Source organism: Mustelus asterias, chromosome 10, assembly GCF_964213995.1.
Source record: "Mustelus asterias chromosome 10, sMusAst1.hap1.1, whole genome shotgun sequence".
In the NCBI taxonomy this organism is placed as follows: Eukaryota; Metazoa; Chordata; class Chondrichthyes; order Carcharhiniformes; family Triakidae; genus Mustelus; species Mustelus asterias.
Genome location: NC_135810.1, coordinates 12,764,562 through 12,784,116, shown reverse-complemented (window position 1 = coordinate 12,784,116; position 19,555 = coordinate 12,764,562). Strand labels below are relative to the sequence as shown.

At 44.7% G+C, this 19,555-nt stretch overlaps 1 protein-coding gene across 2 annotated transcripts in view; it reads left to right on the top strand.

The window, feature by feature from the left end:
* The window catches only part of LOC144499529 (Krueppel-like factor 12), a 267,217-nt gene that overhangs the window by 116,515 nt on the left and 131,147 nt on the right, over positions 1–19,555 (top strand). For both annotated transcript variants that reach the window (XM_078221577.1, XM_078221576.1), the window contains exon 2: positions 5,818–5,916. In XM_078221577.1, coding sequence (XP_078077703.1) covers positions 5,851–5,916 — 66 coding nt within the window. In that variant the 5' untranslated portion in view covers positions 5,818–5,850. The remainder of the gene's footprint in view (positions 1–5,817; positions 5,917–19,555) is intronic.

Here is a 19,555-nt window from a genome sequence, read left to right as displayed (position 1 = left end):
GCGCTCCAAAAACTCGTGATTCCAGATAAACCTGTTGGACTTTAACCTGATATTGTGAGACTTCTTACTGTGCCCACCCCAGTCCAACGCCAGCATCTCCACATTAAGGAGATTGAGCGTGGTAACCTCCTCCAGCCTTTGCCATTACTTTTTCTGTGAGCCGTGCACTGTGGCCGCTGGTCACCCGGGGACGTTAATCACAGAGCGCCATCCAGCCCCTGCCCAGAGAACCCCAGCCTCCACCTTCCACCCCTTGGCCACTACCATCAGTCCACCCGCTCTTATGGTCACGACCTCGTCACACTCTTGCGATGGACCAGCAGCCCACTCGCTCCTTATACCCCCCGCCACCCACCCCCACTTTCCCCCGCCAACCTCCACCAATCCCTGGCCCAAGATCCAAGTTTCCCTGCCACAGAGGAATATCCGGGACTGCAGATTAATGCCAGTTGTTTCTAAGAGCAGTCATCCTGTGCCATTGCCAATTGAGTGTCAATTTGTGCGCTAGCTTTAATATTTTAAATTATTCACTGTTAAAATTTGAGATTTGAACACTTGAACCTCCAGGGAAAGGAGCTGATTAAAACCGTGGCTTCATGGTTACAAACTTCTGTTTTATCAAAACAAGTTAGATGTTACTCAAGCTTGGAAAAGCTGCCGGGGACTCGCTGCCACTGATCGTAGTGTGCCCTCCCCTTGTGTTAGTGTCAAGGGTTTTTTTGAACCAAGTAAACGAGTTGGCTGGCATTGCTTCTCAGAATTAAAGGTTGGACTTGATGTCTCCCAGAATGAGGGCAGAGGCTGCAAAGTGTGGAGGCAGGGTGGGTGGAAGACCTGCCTTTGTTCTCCGATAATTTTTAAAGTTGTTTAATAAAAAGACTAAAACAAAAACAGTCCTCCTCGACCCAAACCTCACACATTGCACGTGCCCCATTCATGCCAATCTATGCCACCTCATACCCCACCCATCCTCCCATGACCCCTTATACTCTCATGGCCCTCAGAACCACATGGCACTTCATAGACCATATGTCAACTTACTGCCAACACATGCTCCACCCACCATCCTTTTACTGTTGTCCCTTCTATGTCAACTTACCTAGTATCCTTAGATTGTTCTTTGACAGTTTGATAGGTCTTTGAATTTTGTCAGTTCTTTGACAGCTTCAACAGTTCCAATGAGTTTATGGACTTTTATGCATAACTATGTTTACTGTTAACAATCCCAAAAGGGTGCCATATCTTTCTTAAAGGGTGTTGCGCCTCTCCAGAAGGTGTCCTGGGATGCTATCCATGTGGGTATCTTACCTCTCCAAAGGAGTACCCTGGCTAACCTAACTAATCCACCAAGTCCAGACCTCCTCTTACCTGTTCCAATCTTTACATTCCAGGTTTCACACTCCTAGCGTACCAAAAATCTCACTTGGGAAGTGCGATGTTGGGGGCAGGGGGTGGGAGTGGATGGGTTGGGGGTGGGGTGGTGGGCAGGACTTAGAACTTCTGACCATTTCCGGGAGTCTTGCTATGAAGAACAGCTTCTTCATGAGAAAACCTGGATCATTATCTGGTTTTGGGAGCCTTTTGAAAGGTCAGATCGAATGGTTTTACCAAAGCCCCTCCATGATAACTCATGTCCCACCTGGACTCCATAGTCCCTCATACTTACAGACCAAACTATGGTCCACCCACTCTCTATAGACCCTCATACCATCTATGCCAAGTCATGGAATTTCCATGCCCATTTATCCAATATACACTCTGTGTAGAACCAATGAACCCTATAGTAACAAATGCATCTGTGGAACTGCTTAAGAACACCCAATCATAATTCTCTTTAAAAAAAACTGCTGTTGCTAAACTGCTATATAAGTGTCCAACAAGCAGACCTGTAGAGTATCAATAAAGAAGCCAGAAGTGCTTCACATCTCTTTATCTGGTGCAAATAAACATTGAACCATTGGCAAAAGAGATCACAGAAAAAATAGCATAAATAGGCTCTGCCTGTGTCATCAAAATCAAACTTTTTAATGGGAGTTTGGGCTCTCAGCCAAGATGTGGAGATGCCTACTCTACAGAATCGGTTGCATTCTTGGACACACGCATCTCCATCAAGGACAGTTACTCAGCACTTCACTGTACCGCAAGCCCACGGATAACCTCACGATGCTCCACATCTCCAGCTTCCACCCTAAACACATTAAAGAAGCCATCCCCTACGGACAAGGATCTGCTCAGATGAGGAGGATCGCAACAGACACCTACAGACGCTGAAAGATGCCCTCATAAGAACAGGATATGGCGCTCGACTCATCGATTGACAGTTCCGACGTGTCACAGCGAAAAACCACACCGACCTCCTCAGAAGACAAACACGGGACACGCGGACAGAGTACCCTTCATCGTCCAGTACTTCCCCAGAGCGGAGAAGCTTCAACATGTCATCGATGAAGATGAACATCTCGCCAAGGCCATCCCCACACCCCCACTTCTTGCCTTCAAACAACCGCACAACCTCAAACAGACCATTGTCCGCAGCAAACTACCCAGCCTTCAGGACAGTGACCATGACACCACGCAACCCTGCTACAGCAACCTCTGCAAGATGTGCTGGATCATTGACACAGATGCCATCATCTTATATGAGAACACCATCCACCAGGTACATGGTACATACTCTTGTGACTTGGCCAACATTGTCTACCTGATACGCTGCAGGAAAGGATGTCCTGGGACATGGTACATTGGGGAGATCATGCAGACACTACGACAATGGATGAATGAATACTGCTCGACAATCACCAGGCAGAAGTGTTCTCTTCCTGTTGGGGAACACTTCAACAGTCACGGGCATTCAGCCTCTGATCCTCGGGTAAGCATTTTCCAAGGTGGCCTTCACGACATACAACAACGCAGAATCGCTGAGCAGAAACTGATAGCCAAGTTCTGCACACATGAGGACGGCCTCAACCGGGATCTTGGGTTCATGTCACACTATCTGTAACCCCCACAACTTGCCTGGGCTTGCAAAATCTCACTAACTGTCCTGGCTGGAGACAATACACATCTCTTTAACCTGTGCTTAACCCTCTCTCCACTCACATTGTCTGTACCTTTAAGACTTGATGATCTGTAAAGACTCGCATTCCAACCATTATCTTGTAAATTGACTTTGTGTCTATATATGCCCTGTTTGTGAACACAGCTCCTCACTCGTCTGAAGAAGGAGCCTGAGACTCCAAAAGCTTGTGCTACCAAATAAACCTGTTGGACTTTAACCTGGTGTTGTGAGACTTCTTACTGCTCTCAGCCAAGCCCAGCATATTTTCCGACGGACATGGCTCATCATTGGCCAGCGGTAGGTTCTTCGAGTCCCGCCAATGTGGGGTTTTGTGTGCCCCTCGCCCTTCGCCACAGGGGAATGTTCACCATCGGTGGAAGCAAATGTCAGTCAACATTTTAAATAAAGGACCTATCTTCAGAACTGAAGGATGATAGAAATGCATTTCAGTTTGACCAACTGAAAGGGGAGTGGGTGGGATGGCTAATGTGCTGGATAACTGGATGTCAAAGTATTTTTCCTCATCTGAAGTATGTGATGCAAGTGTGTGATCTTTGGCTTCAACTCCATTTTCCTGCCTGTTTGATCTTGACTCCCTGAAAGATCAAAAACTGTGTGCGGGATTTTATGGCCTTACTCGACCGAAGACCGGAAAATCCCACCAGAGGTCAACCAACCTTCCCATTGTCCGCCCCTCGCCCACTCCGATTCTGTGGCAGGCAGGGTGGTAGAATTCTGGTGAATCTGTCTATCCCGGCTCTAGATCTATTTACCACTGGAGCATCCACAACCCTTTGGGGTACAGAATTCCAAAGATTCACAACCCTTTTGAGTGAAGACATTTCTCCTCATCTCAGTCCGAAATGGTCGACCCTCTTTTCCTGAGACTGTGCCCCCCCCCCCCCCCCACCCTGTGTTTTAGATTCCCTGACCAGCGGAAACAATCTCTCAGAGTCTACCCTGTCAATCCCTTCAGAATCTTGCATGTTTCAATGAAATCTCCTCTCATTCTTCTAAACTCCAGAGAAGCCAGGCCTAATTTACTCAGCCCCTCTGTATCGGGTTAATACATTATCCTTTCACTCATGGGACACATGTTCTAATCTAATTCAGCCCAATGTGGTTAAAAGCTGAACTCCCTGTCTGCTTTACAAGGAGAGGAACCACTCGAGAATGTGCCACTTGAGATCTCTCGTGCCCTCCTGGACAGAGATTATATTACCGGACTTGTAAACCAGAGGCCTGGATTAATAATTCAGAGAATGAGAGTTCAAACCTCAGTTTGAGAATTTGAATACAGCAAAAGTAAAAGACTGGCATCAGTAAATGTGACCGTGAATTTGTTGGATTGTAGTTTAAAAGAAAACTGGTTTGCTCACGTCCTATCGGGAGAGAATCCTGTCATCTTTTATGGCCTGGTCTATGTGTGACACCACTCCCATACCAATGTGCCTGGCTGCTCTCTCAACTACTCCATTGTATCAAAATGGTGGTGGGCACTAAATGCCAACCTTGTTCATGGCATCCATGCAGATTGAGGAGTAGTTGCTCTCCAACTGAGAGAAATTGTTTCTCTTGAATGGTCGGGCACGTTCAGTGGTCAATAAGTTACGTACAGTGATTGTTTATCATCAGTGTGTCGTTCACTCAGGCATTGTTCATTCACATCTGGCAAACTAATTAAAATCTTCCAGTTTTCATTAAAGTTTCTTCCTTCTTGCATTAGCTAGATACACAAGTGTGCAGAGAAAACATTGACGCAAGTGCACTCCATATGGTTGTAATTGGTGAAATTCTGATTCCGTGGTGGGTGCCAGAAAACAGTGAACATTTCATAGCAGAAGTCCAGTGGGAATGCTGGTGTGGAGGGTTGGGGAAGGGAAGGAAGTATTTGGTTAAGAGGCAGGGTGAGAATATAATTCAGGTACTGGAAAGGTGTTAGGGAATGGAAAAAGTTGGGTTCTTCTGCGACATTTGTTTGCAAAAAAAAAAGTCTTGTTCAAAAGAAACACAACACTCATCAAAATAAGTCAATATTGGATTGGGAAAAATCAGCAGAATGTATAAACTTGACTTTGATTATATAATCCCATAAGTGATGCACTTCTATAAGTGAAAAGCTATGAGTTACCGTCCTCTTCTCTCAATCATTTGAATGGTGAATTGATTGAGTTGTGAAACATTTGTTGTGGGAGAACAGTGATGAGAAAAAAAACGCCATCGCAGGCTTATAACATTTTTTTCTAGCAGTTCATTAATCATGCATTTCTCAAATCTCTTCCTCGCTCTGAACCGTTCCATTTCTGCAAGACATGGACATTTTTATGTGAGGCAGCTGCTTTCTCTTTGAGGAATGCCTTTGCAAGGGGGCTCAGTTCCATCCGTTCATCCTTCAATGTCTGTCTGTGGCGTCGCCTGAGGCATTTGTACTTCTTGTGTCTCTGGCTGGATTCTGAAATGGAGCTTTGCCTTTCAAACAAAGCAGGAGGGAGGGCAAGATCCTCTTGGGTCACTGTAGCAAGAGGCACAGCCACTAGGATGCCCGTGTCTGTGCACCAAGTTAGCCTACTGACCCTGGCATAGCCAGTAGCAAACCCAGGAGTGCAGTAGTCGTCAAAGTTCGAGTTGTATGCTTATAGCAAATGACACTTGACTTAGACATTTCCAATGGGGAGGTAGTGGGGGGAATGGTGAGGACTGGTGGGAGGGAAGTACAAAATGGCCCTCTCACACATGACTATTTTTCATTTCCTCTGCAGTATTCCGGCAGCAAAGACACCTTTGAGGACATAATGTTAATGCTTGATGGGATGCCGGCGGCTAGAGTCAAGCCAGAGCTTCTGGAATCTGAACGAGGGGTAAGTCGAGGCTTCCAGACAATTCCCTTTTCCCCAATAGCAGTAATTATTTCCAGACCTTTCCGAAGCCAGTCTGCTGAACCACAAAGTTCACATCCATCTTCCACCCACCCCCTCCGCCACTTCTGATGATGTGTAGTCTGAAACACAGAGAACATAAGAGTTACGCCAACATGATATCACCATACTCTACAGCTGAGAAAAATCTGCTAGTGTGGAGTATGTTTTAAATTGGCTGGAGTACAGATTTTCTTTCTTGCTTTCTTTTTTAAGATGTTTGTGTTCGGGACGTCTCCCTCAGAATTGACTGAGGATTAACATATCGAGAAGTCTTTGCAGCTAGCTCACTTGAAAGTGCCACATTCTTTCACACTTGCGCCTGATTTATTAAAATGTGTTTATTAAACATTTTTTTTAATGAATATTAAGTGAACACGGAAGCTATGATGAAAGAAAGTGCAGACTGTAAATCAGTAATTTCCTGCTGCTCTCATTTAGCATGGAGCTAGCAATTAATATCGGCAGTTGCCAACCTGCAAACTTTACTGAGAATCATAGAATCCTACAGTGCAGAAGGAGGCCATTGAGTCTGCACTGACCACATTCCCACCCAGGTCCCATCCTCGTAACCCCACATATTTACCCTCCTAATCCCCCTGACACTCAAGGACAATTTAGCATGGCCAATCCACCTAACCCGCAAATCTTTGGACTGTGGGAGGAAACCAGAGCACCCGGAGGAAACCCACGCAGACACGAGGAGAATGTGCAAACTCCACACAGACAGTGACCCGAGGCTGGAATTGAACCTGGGTCCCTGGCGCTGTGAGGCAGCAGTGCTGACCACTGTGCCACCGTGCCGCCCCTTAGCCACAGCAGTTAGTTTCTTCCATCAATTCTAGTTTGGGTTGCACCACCATTGAAAACCGAGTCGACATCAGCCAAGGCTCTAAGTTCAGGAATTCCCTTGCTAAGCCTATCTGCCTCACTTAACCCTTTTTGTCCTTTAAGGTAATGGTTAGAGCCACTTCTCTAGTTAAGCTTTTGGTCACCCATCCTAATGCAGCTCAGTGACAAATTTTATTTCACAATTGCTCCTGTGTATCGCTTTGGAATGTTTTACTGTGTTAAATGCACCATATAAATGCAAGTTGGCGCATTTAATAATAGTGTCTAGTTTAAAAGTAGATTTATTAGTGTCACAGGTAGCCTTATGTTAACACTGCAAAGAAGTTGCTGTGAAAATCCCCTCGTCGGCTACACACTCCAGCGCCTGTTCGGGTACACTGAGGGAGAATTTAGCATGGCCAATGCACATCTTTCAGACTGTGGGAGGAAACTGGAGCACCCGGAGGAAACATACGGAGATACAGGGAAAACATGCAGACTCCGCACAGACAATGACCCAAGACAGGAGTCAAACCCAGGTCCTTGATGCTGTGAGGCAGCAGTGCTAACCACTGTGCCACCGTGACGCCCGACCATCAATGATCGGACCATGGACTATCATATTGTGTCACATAGCGTAGCAACTGCTGTTGTTCTAAAACAATGTATCGCCTGGCATAGTACAAGCAATGCCACAGAAGATCCACCAGTTATATTTGCTCTGCCAACAGTATTGTATTAGCATGCAATTGTATGTATGTCAACATTTGCTGCCTTGCCAAAAGAAATTAATACTTTGAGAATATAACAATTGATAAAACATCCACATGGGTATGAATCATAATGTTAGCGTGAGGTGTATCAGATAAGCTGCTGCTACCATCATGGTTTAGTGTTGGCAGTATGCAATAGAACAGTGAAGGATGCTGGCCAAGGTTCTTTGGCAGAAACTAACCGTATCGACAAGTTAGATTTGTACATGATTTTAATGTAGCAACACATTTAAGATGTCTCAGGCATGGGATCGAACAAATCTTGACACTGATCCAACACCAAGATCTATTTGGTCTGGTGACTAATATCCTTGAGAAAAATGCAGATCTTTAAGGAGCATCTTAAAGGAGGTGAGGGAAGTCGAGAGATGGAGAGGTGTAGGGAGAAATTTCAAGAATTTGGTCCAAGGACAGCCAGCAAGACTGGAGAGGTGACAATTGGGGAAAACGTCAGAGGCCAGAAGTGGAGGGATCCAGGTATCCCGGAGGGTTACAGGGCTGGAGAAATTTGAAATCAAGAGAAACTGAGGCACCACTGGTCTTGAAGCCAATATGGATGAGAAGGTGAATGAAAGGATAGCAATGAAAGAATAAGTAAAATAAAATGAAAACTTTGGAAGTGTTTATCTTATTAATATGGTGGACACAAGAGATCATGCCTTGATATGGATCCTGAATTAAAGTCATACAGGTTTACAGCATGGAAACAGGCCCTTCGTTCCAACTTGTCCATGCCACCCAGTTTTTACATCTAAGCTAGTCCCAATTACCCCCATTTGGCCCATATCCCTCTATACCAATCTTACCCATGTCACTGTCTAAACGCTTTTCAAAAGACAAAATTGTACCCGCCTCTGCTACTACCTCTGGCAGCTTGTTCCAGACACTCACCACCCTCTGTGTGAAAAAATTGGCCCTCTGGACCATTTTGTATCTCTCCCCTCTCACCGTAAACCTATGCCCTCTAGTTTTAGACTCCCCTACCTTTGGGAAAAGATGTTGACTATCTAGCTGACCTATGCCTCTCATTATTTTATAGACCTCTATAAGATCACCCCTAAACCTCCTACGCTCCAGAGAAAAAATTCCCAGTCTATCCAGCCTTTCCTTATAACTCAAACTATGAAGTCCCAGTAGCATCTAATAAATCTTTTCTGCACTCTTTCAAGCTTCATTAATCTTCATTAACTTTGCTAAAGTTAGTGGAGAGTGCAGACAAAAGAATTTCATAATGAAGTTGTTATTATACTAATATCATAAACCTGGTTTTATTCCATTTATGTTCAATATTTCACTGTAATTTTGGGAGATGAGGGATTACAAAATATTCCTTGGTCTAATTTCTCATATAGATGCACTATTTTAATATCATTATAATAAATAGCTTGCCACTTAAAAGCATTCCCAAAGTACGTTCAGTGAGATAACCATCACTGTCGATGGAATATTAAAGTGAAATGCTTTGTATTCGTTACCCCAAAGTGTGATGGATGCTGGGACAATGAGTAAATTTGAGGAGGAGTTAGATTTTTAATTGGTAATGGGTTGAAGGATTATGGAGAGAAGGCAGGAAAATGGGGATGAGAAGCATATCAGCCATGATCGAATGGCAGAGCAGACTGGATGGGCCGAATGGCCTAAATCTGCTCCTATATCTTATGAACTTTGTGAATGGAAAACACAAGTTACAAGCGCGAGCATTGATTTTCATTTTTGTCAGATTTTCCTTCTCATTAATATATGACAGGAGACTTTCTTTTATGTGCGGCACATTCTTTGGTGTATTTCCTTTGTGAAAAAAAGCAAGGTGCTTTTCACAATAGAACATTGATTCTACTTCCATTCTGTTAATTACAGCAGCTCCCTCCTGTAACACTCCCTGTATTGCTATGATGATCGGTGGTGACACTGCAGCTATCCAAGGAGAAGCAATATTTGGCAAACCAAAGTGGGGACTCCTATGTAGGATTGTACACCTGTGCATAAAAATAGCAGACAAATGTGTATTAGATTGACCTGATTTAGTTGTTAACCCACTAATGTCTAAATGCACTGCATTTACTAAGTTCTGTTCTTGTCATGCATCTGTCGGGGACTGCAGCGCTTCAAGAAGGCAGCTCACCAGCACTTTCTTAAGAGTAACTAGGGGAGGCGATGGCCTACTGGTATTATCACTGGACTATTAATCCAGAAAGTCAGCTAATGTTCTGGGCACTCGGGTTCGAATCCTGCCATGGCAGATGGTGGAATTTGAATTTAATTTTAAAAATCTGGAATTAAAAGTCCACTGATGACCATGAAACCATTGTCGATTGACATGTTACTCCAGAGCCACAGTAATGTGGTTGACTCTCAACTGCCCTTGTTCAGAGGGATGGGCAATAAATACTGGCCAGCCAGTGATGCCCCATGTCCCACAAATGAATTTTTAAAAAACTACGAATAGGCAATAAATGCTGGCCGAGTCCCAATGCCCACATCCCCTAAATGAGTAAAAAAAACATTTTTTTCTCTTTCAAAGTATTTGCATTCAAGATTGTCCTAAAAACAATCATGGTTGAGTTCAGAGTCATTGCCCAGAATTCTCCGGTTGCTCACGTCTGCGGGGTCTTCTGGTCCCGGCGACAGCGCATTCCCGCCACGGGTTTCCAAGTGGCATGGGGTGCAGTCAATGGGAAATCGCACTGATAGCAGCAGGACCAAAAGATCCTGTCACGGTGAATTACTTCCCGCTACAAGAAACACACCACGGAGAGGCCAGAAACCGCCCCCCCCCCCCCCCTCAATGTGAAATCTATAGTTTGATCCATGCTGGACAAAGGTGTTTCTATATGTGAGGGTTGGTTTCAATTCCAACTCTGATTCTGTTATGCTTAGAGAGGGCTACGGCATGAAGAGTAAATAAGCCAGTAGTGGTCCTTAGCAACTGGGGCCTTTTAAGGTGGAGACGTTTTTAAATTTTAGTTCAATTAATTTGGAGATAGGTAGTGAGAGAGAAGGCAGCTCCCACAGTTCTGCTGAAGCAGTTGGTTTTAGAAGACTAAAGAGGGAACATCTCTCTTAGCCTTGCTAGAAGAAAAACTCTGGAGTAATGGTTAAGAAAACAGATGCCAGAAATTTATAGCCCAGCTCATTAAGGAAACTAAAGAAATGGAGAGCAGTTTCCAAGAACTCTGGAGTTAATGCAACAGGAGAAACAGGGAACCAGAACAGGTTACTGTTCAGTAAAGTCACAGAGTGGAAAAGGCATTGGATTGTGAGAGGCCAGAAAGATCCCAATGCCAGCAAGAGGTGTGCCACTCCCATAGGGATGCCAGAGGCTGAAATATATAATTGACTAAATCTGGTTGTAAATTCAAATCCTATTCTGGAGAGTTTAGGGTCATTAATCTTTGGAATTCTTTACCCCCAGAGAGCAATGAGGGCAGGATCATTGAATATATTCAGAGTTCAGCTAGACAGAGCTTTAATCTATATGGCAGTCAAAGGTTATGGCGGGGCAAGGGGCTTGCAGGAAAGTGAAGTTGAGGCCATGATAAGGTCAGCCATGATCTTATTGAATAGTGCAGTAGTGTGGAGGCACCAGACAGCCTACGCCTGCTCCTATTTCTTAACCAATCAAAAATAGAATTATTCAATAGTTATTTAAAAATGTCAGAATGTTAGTATAGCATTATCTCGTACTTACAGGGCAAAAACTTAATTTATCTAGTTTCCATGACTACCTGGACTTTAGATTTCTGGCATCTGTTTTCTTAATCATTACTCCATAGTATGGCTTTTATTCTAACAGCATCAGCCCAACAGGTCAATGCTGGTACTTGTATTTCCCTTGATTCTCCTTCCATTCTACTTCATCTAATGCCATCAACATATCCTCCAATTCCGTTTTCCCTCATGCACTTATCAAACTTCTTCCTTCTTTTATTATTCTTTCACGGGATGTGGGTGTTGCTGGCGAGGTCAGCAATTTTACTGCCCCGTCCCTAATTGCCCTTCTACATCTATGTTGTTCATCCCAAATACTCCGCACTCTCACCACTGTCGGAATAAATTCTCCTGAATTCTTGATTGGATTAGTGACTCCTATGTTGATGGCCCCTAGTTTTGGACTTGCCCAAAATCTTGAAATCTTCTCCACTACCATCCGATCAACCCTTAAGTTAAGTTATTTATTAATGTCACAAGAAGGTTTACATTAACGCTGCAATGAAATTGCTGTGAAAATCCCCTAGTCGCCACACTCCAGCACCTGTTCGGGTACACTCAGGGAGAATTTAGCATGGCCAATGCACCTAACCAGCACGTCTTTCAGACTGTGTGAGGAAACTGGAGCACTTGGAGGAAACCCACCCATTTATAGAAATATATATTATGTTCTCTCTCAGTTTTCTGGTTTCTAGTGAAAGAAACCCCACTTGTTTAATCTTTCCTCGGAGTGCTAACCTGTCATTTCTGCTATAGAAATATAAAAACATAGAAACATAGAAGATAGGAGCAGGAGGAGGCCATTTGGCCCTTCGAGACTGCTCCGCCATTCATCACCATCATGGCTGATCATCTAATTCAATAGCCTAATCCTGCTTTCTCCCCATAACCTTTGATCTCATTCACCCCAAGTGCTACATCTCAATTACTTCCTGTGGCAACGAATTCCACAGGCTCACCACTCTTTTGGTGAAGAAATGTCTCCTCACCTCCGTCCTAAATGGTCTACCCTGAATCCTCAGATTGTGACCCCTGGTTCTGGACTCCCCCACCATTGGGAACATCCTCCTATTAAGTTTTTTGCACTTTACCCAGTGCCTCTATGTATACTTGTTGCGGTTTGGGAATCAGAGCTTACGGCACTATAAGTTTTCTTTTATTTGTTCATGTGTGTGAGTGTGGCTAGCAAGGCCAGCATTTGTTGCCCAGTCCTTATTGCCCTCGAAGATATGGTCATGAGCCAACTAATTTTAACCGCCTTGCTGGCGACGCTCACATCCCATGGACGACCTTTTAAAAATCTCCACACGGCACTGTAAGTATGGTCTGACCATATTTTTTAAAAAGCGTAACTTACCAGCACAAACACCAGTGGATGCTGAGCATGCAACTTGTTGAATCATAGAATCCTACAGTGCAGAAGGAGGCCATTCAGCCCATCGAATCTGCACCGATCACTATTCCACCCAGGCCCCGTCCCCATAACCCTATGCATTTACCCGAGCCAGTCCTCCTGACACTAAGGGGCAATTTAGCATGGCCAATCAACCTAACCCACACATCTTTGGACTGTGTGAGGAAACCGGAACACCCGGATGAAACCCACACAGACACGGGGAGAATGTGCAAACTCCGCACAGACAGTTACCCAAGACGGGAATCGAATCCGGGTCCCTGGCGTTGTGAGGCAACAGTGCCAACCACTGTGCCACCGTGCCCTGTCAGTCATATTGACTGAGAGTGATGTTTGTGGGAAATCCCATGAACTCTAATTGATGTTTTGCAGATAACAACAGGCTTTCAGTGGAAATCATGACAGGCACTTCACATACAGAAAATGTTATTGTACTGGCACATTTAGTCATCTTTTGCAGATTTTATTGCGATTTGAGTCTTCTTTCCAGCACAATGTCCTCAGCAAAGTAAAGAAACCAAACTTTGTGATCACAAACGTTTGCGGAAAACATTTCTTCTATTTTCCTTTCTTTTGCTCTTCTCATTTTTAGTCTCACAAATGCCCCAAATGTTGATTTCTAACCTCACCATTCAGTCTTCGATTTCCGATACTGCTGCAATCAAAACTCGATGAGGACTTCGCAAACAGCACCTATCTTATTTCTCTGTGAATGTGAGCCTATACTGAGAATATTGGCATTTTCTCTCTTTTTTTACAGCAGGTTTGCTGAGGGTGTGGAGGGAGCCTGCTCACATCCAAGGCAGAAGCGTTGATGCTTTGGGTGTTGCTTCTTGTTTGCACGTTCTCCCCGTGTCTGCGTGGGTTTCCTCCGGGTGCTCAGGTTTCCTCCCACAGTCCAAAGTTGTGCAGGTTTGGTGGATTGGCCATGCTAAATTGCCCCTTAGATGTGTAGATTAGGGGAGATAGGGTGGGGCGTGGGCCTGAGTGAGATGATCTGTCACTGTAGGGATTCTATGAAAGGTCGTTCAGGCTGCTAACATGGTGATTGATTTGATTTATTATTGTCACATGTATTGAGATACAGTGAAAAATGTTGATTCTTGCACACTATACAGACAAAACATACCATTCACAGAGTACATGGGGAGAAGGAACGGAGAGGGTGCAGAATGTAGTCTTACAGTTATAGCTAGGGTGTAGAGAATGATCAACTTCATATAATACATTAAAAGTCTGATGGTAGCAGGGAAGAAGCTGTTCTTAAGTCAGTTGGTCTGTGATCTCAGACTTTTGTATCTTTTTCCCGACGGAAAAAAGTGGAAGAGAGAATGTATGGGGTGCGTGGGGCCCTTAATTATGCTGGCTGCTTTTCTAAGGCAGCGGGAAGTTTGGACGGAGTCTGTGGATGGGAGGCTGGTTTATGTGATGGACTGGGTCACAACCCTTTGTGTTTTCTCGCGGTCTTGGTCAGAGCAGGAGCCATACCAAGCTGTGACACATCCAGTAAAGAGGCTTTCTCTGGTGCATCTGTAAAAATTGGAACACTTTCCTTTGTCCTTCTGTTTTTTATTGTCCGTTTCGCTATCATCATAGAAATCATAGAAACCCTACAGTACAGAAAGAGGCCATTCAGACCATCAAGTCTGCCCCGACCACAATCCCACCCAGTCCCTACCCCCATATCCCTACATATTTTACCCACTATTCCCTCTAACCTACACATCTCAGGACACGAAGGGGCAATTTAATCATGGCCAATCAACCTCACCCGCACATCTTTGGAATGTGGGAGGAAACCGGAGCACCCGGAGGAAACCCATACAGACGTGAGGAGAATGTGCAAACTCCGCACAGACAGTGACCTAAGCCGGGAATCGAACCCAGGTCCCTGGAGCTGTGAAGCAGCAGTGCTAACCACTGTGCTACCGTGCCGCTATGACAAAAGCGTTGTCTTACCTTTCAGTTTTAAGTCCTCTGCAGCCATAATGCAAATATATCTTTCTTTGTCGAGTGACTTGTGTGCTTTCCAGTATATTCGAAACTGTCCCTGTGTGTCAAAAATTGCCTGTGAATGTGAGTGAATTCACAATGATAATCTCATCATGGGTTTCAGTTAGCTGTTTGTTTTCCAGTACACAATTACTATGATGGCTCACTTACCACTGCTTAATCATGACCTAATATGCTACACAACATAAAATAGATGATGGCAACAAATTCAACATTTTTTCTGACAGCCATATTTTTTAGGACCATTCATCAACTGTGCAAGCTGGTGATTGTACAAGTGAAAGAAAAGAAAGATAAAGACTTTACGTATTGCTCTTTTTACAACCACAGAATGTTCCAAAGTGCTTTCAAGCTAACAAAATACTTTTGAAACATAGAAACATAGAAAATAGCTGCAGGAGGAGGCCATTTGGCCCTTCGAACCTACCCCACCATTCAATATGATCATGGCTGATCATGCACTTTCAGTATCCCACTCCCACTTTCTCTCCATACCCCTTGATCCCTTTAGCCACAAGGGCCATGTCCAGCTCCCTCTTGAACATCTCTAACAAACTGGCCCCAGCAGCTTTCTGTGGGAGTGAATTCCACAGGTTCACAACTCTCTGAGTGAAGATGTTCTTCCTCATCTCAGTTCTGAATGGCTTAGCCCTTATTCTTAGACTGTGACCCTTAGTTCTGGACTTCCCCAACATCGGGAACATTCTTCCCGCACCTAGCCTGTCCAGTCCCGTTAGGATTTTGTATGTTCCTATGAGATCCCCTCTCATTCTTCTAAATTCCAGTGAGTATGAGCCCAGTCGATCCAGTCTCTCTTCGTAGTCACTGTTGCAATGTAGGATGCGGCAGCCAATTTGTGCACAACAAGCTTCCGCAAATGGCATTGCAATAATGAGAAAATCAGGCTTTGTTTTGTTGCTTGATAATAAATATTAGCCAGGACACTGGGGAGAATGCCCCACACACACCCCTCTATTCTTTGAAATCGTGCCATCGATCCTTTGCATCCACCTGAGAGATTAACTTTTCATGCAAAAGACTCCACCCCCAACGCTGCAGATCTCCCTCTGTACTGCTCTGGAGTGTCAGTATAGAATCATAGAAACCTACAGAGCAGAAGGAGGTCATTCAGCCCATCGAGTCTGCACTGACCACAATCCCATCCAGGCCCAGTCCCCATAACCCCGCTCGTTTACCCTAGCTAGTCACCCTGACACTAAGGGGCAATTTAGCATGGCCAATCCACCCTAACCTGCACATCTTTGGACTGCGGGAGCAAACCGGATCACCCGGGGGAAACTCACGCAGACACGGAGAGAATGTGTAAACTCCACACAGAGAGTGATACAATGTCACAAACAGGCTTACATCAACACTGCAAATGAAGTTACTGTGAAAATCCCCTAGTCGCCACACTCTGGCGCCAGTTCGGGTACACTGAGGGAGAATTTAGCATGGCCAATCCACCTGACCAGCGTGTCTTTCGGACTGTGGGAGGAAACCAGAGCACCCGGAGGAAACCCGCACAGACATGGAGAGAACGTGCAAAGTCCACACAGAGACAGTGACCCAAGCCGGGAATCGAACCCAGGTCCCTGGCGCTGTGAGGCAGCAGTGCTAACCACTGCACCACCGTGCCGTCCATAGAGTGCTCTGCTCAAGGGAGTTGAACCTACCACCAGAGGCGTGAGTACCTAGCAACTCAGAATGACATTTGCTCGCTGCACGCACTGTTAGACCAGCTGCAATATTCTCTTCGCAAATGCCATTCAGGGATTGTCAAAATGTTACTGTTATTAAAACTTTGGAATGACAACATAAGTCATTTGTAATACCAAATACAATCTGGAATGCAATGATGCAAGTTGAATCACTAATCACATCCCTGCTCACTGCTTCGCACAAGACCGCGGCCAACTGTCTTCCAAGACACTTTGCCAAATCAACAATAACTCAGTAAAGCCTCATCATGCAAGCGACCTGCAGATGAACCTGCAAATAATCCCTCAGAATCCCTCTGAAACCATAATAGTTGCTTCCCAAAGCACGATTACTCAAGCATTTCCACTAGGGAAGTTGATTGGTAGCTTGAGGTGAAAGAAATTAAAATATCTTTAACACCAAATTGGCGTAACAAAATAATCCGTTACTCCCAAGGCAAGCAAGCTTTACTCTTTTTGCAATCTTTATATGATTCTCAGGAAAATCTTAGTCTGCACATTTGTGACCCCATTTATGTTTAAGTTGTAAGTAGTTAGCACTGCTGCCTCACAGCGCCAGGGATACAGGTTCAATTCCGGCCTCGGGTGACTGTCTGGAGTGAATTTTCCCATTCCACCTGCCACGGGAATTAGAACATGGAAGCGTCCGTTGACCTTAGGCGGGATTTTCCAAATTCAGGGTGAGCGCGGCCGGAAAATCCCACCTCCTGTGTGGAGTTTGGACGTTTTCCCTGTGTCTGCATAGCTTTCCTCTGGGTGCTCTGGTTTCCTCCCACAAAGATGTTTGGGTTAAGTTGATTGGCCATGCTAAATTACCCGTTAGTCAGGGGGACTAGCAGGGTAAATACATGGGGTTATATACATGGGGACAGGATCTGGGTGGGATTGTGGTTGGTGCAGACTCGAAGGGCTGAATGGCCTCCTTCTACACTGGAGAGATTCTATGATTTTATGATTATCTAGTCAAAAGGTGTGCAGCTTAGGTGGATTGGCCATGCTAAATTGCCCCTTCGTCAGGAGGACTAGCAGGGTAAATATGTAGGGTTATGTGGATAAGGCCTGGGTAGGACTGTGGTCATTGCAGACTCGATGGGCCAATTGGCTTTCTTCTATATTTAGGGATTCTATGAATTAAGACACTCTCAATTTCATTCTCATTCAGACAATGCTTTGGTTAACATGACACATCCCACCTATTAGACAGTATTGAAAAGGCTTTGATACTGGTCTGTTAAAAACATTTGCTATTCTGATGGCCGGATGGCCTCCTTCTGCATTGTAGGATTCTATCATTCTATCACCGTTCTGCAGTATAAAAAGTACAAAGCAGTAGTTGATGGTCGGAAGTATTCAGTGAATAAGAGTGAATGCAGTAATCATAGGTAAACATTTCTTGTGATTTAGAAACATAGAAAAACTACAGCACAAACAGGCCCTTCGGCCCACAAGTTGTGCCGAACACATCCCTACCTTCTAGACCTACCTATAACCCTCCATCCTATTAAGCTCCATGTACTCATCCAGGAGTCTCTTAAAAGACCCTATTGAGTTCGTCTCCACCACCCCTGACGGCAGCCGATTCCACTCGCCCACCATCCTCTGTGTGAAAAACTTACCCCTAACATCTCCCCTGTACCTACCCCCCAGCACCTTAAACCTGTGTCCTCACGTAGCAGACATTTCCACCCTGGGAAAAAGCCTCTGAGAGTCCACCCGATCTATGCCTCTCAACATCTTATACACCACTATTAGGTCTCCTCTCATCCTTCGTCTCTCCAAGGAGAAAAGACCGAGCTCCCTCAGCCTATCCCCATAAGGCATGCCACTCAATCCAGGCAACATCCTTGTAAATCTCCTCTGCACCCTTTCAATCTTTTCCACATCCTTCCTATAGTGAGGCGACCAGAACTGAGCACAGTACTCCAAGTGGGGTCTGACGAGGGTCTTATATAGCTGCATCATTATCCCCGGACTCCTAAACTCAATCCCTCAATTGATAAAGGCCAGCACACCATACGCCTTCTTAACCACCTCCTCCACCTGTGGGGCCGATTTCAGAGTCCTATGGACCCGGACCCCAAGGTCCTTCTGATCCTCTACCGTACTAAGAGTCTTTCCCTTTATATTGTACTCCTTCATCCCATTTGTCCTACCAAAATGGACCACGACGCATTTATCTGGGTTGAAGTCCATCTGCCACTTCTCCGCCCAGTCTTGCATCCTATCGATATCCCTCTGTAACTTCTGACATTTCTCTTCAAATACTACAGATATTACATTTAAAATACCCAATTAGAATTAATTTATGATGCAATGACTAATTTAGGGAAGCAACTCCAGTGTTGGATTCGAGAGCCAATAACTAGCTTAATTGAACAAGTAGATGCTGTCAGGAAATTAGATTGATACTTCTAAATGTGAAATGAAATAGCAGCTTCAACATTCGTAGCAGATGTTTTTCAGTGAAGTTAAAGTGTTTCTAACCTTCAAACATACTTGTGCGAAATGTCAGAAATGGGGTGGCACAGTAGTTAGCACTGCTGCCTCACAGTGCCAGGGACCCGGGTTCAATTCCTGGCTTGGGTCACTGTCTGTGTGGAGTTTGCACATTCTCCCCATGTCTGCATGGGTTTCCTCTGAGTGATCCAGTTTCCTTTCACAGTCCAAAGATGCACGGATTAGGTGCATTGGCCATGCTAAATTGCCCCTTAGGATGCGTAGGTTAGAGGGATTAGCAGGGCCAATATGTGGGGTTATGGGGATAGGGCCTGGGTGGGATTGTTGTCAGTGCAGACTCGATGGGCCGAATGACCTCCTTCTGCATGGTAGGGTTTCTATGATTCTATGAAATATGTGGACAGTTATAGGTTTGCCCAAGAAAATTTAAAATGAGAAGTTTTATTTTGTGCAGTTGCCATCTTGACAGAGAATAAAATATCAGACCCTGGTCACATTCCCAATTCTTTAGGTATTTCCTTCAACAGTGTTCCAGTATTTTCACACAATTGTCCTTGAAGCAAGGTGTCTTTGCTGCATCACCATTTTGATTATAAGTATGAGTCTGGACTCACTTTTCCACATTTCAAAGAAAGTGATGTGAATACAGTAGCGGTTTCCTCTTT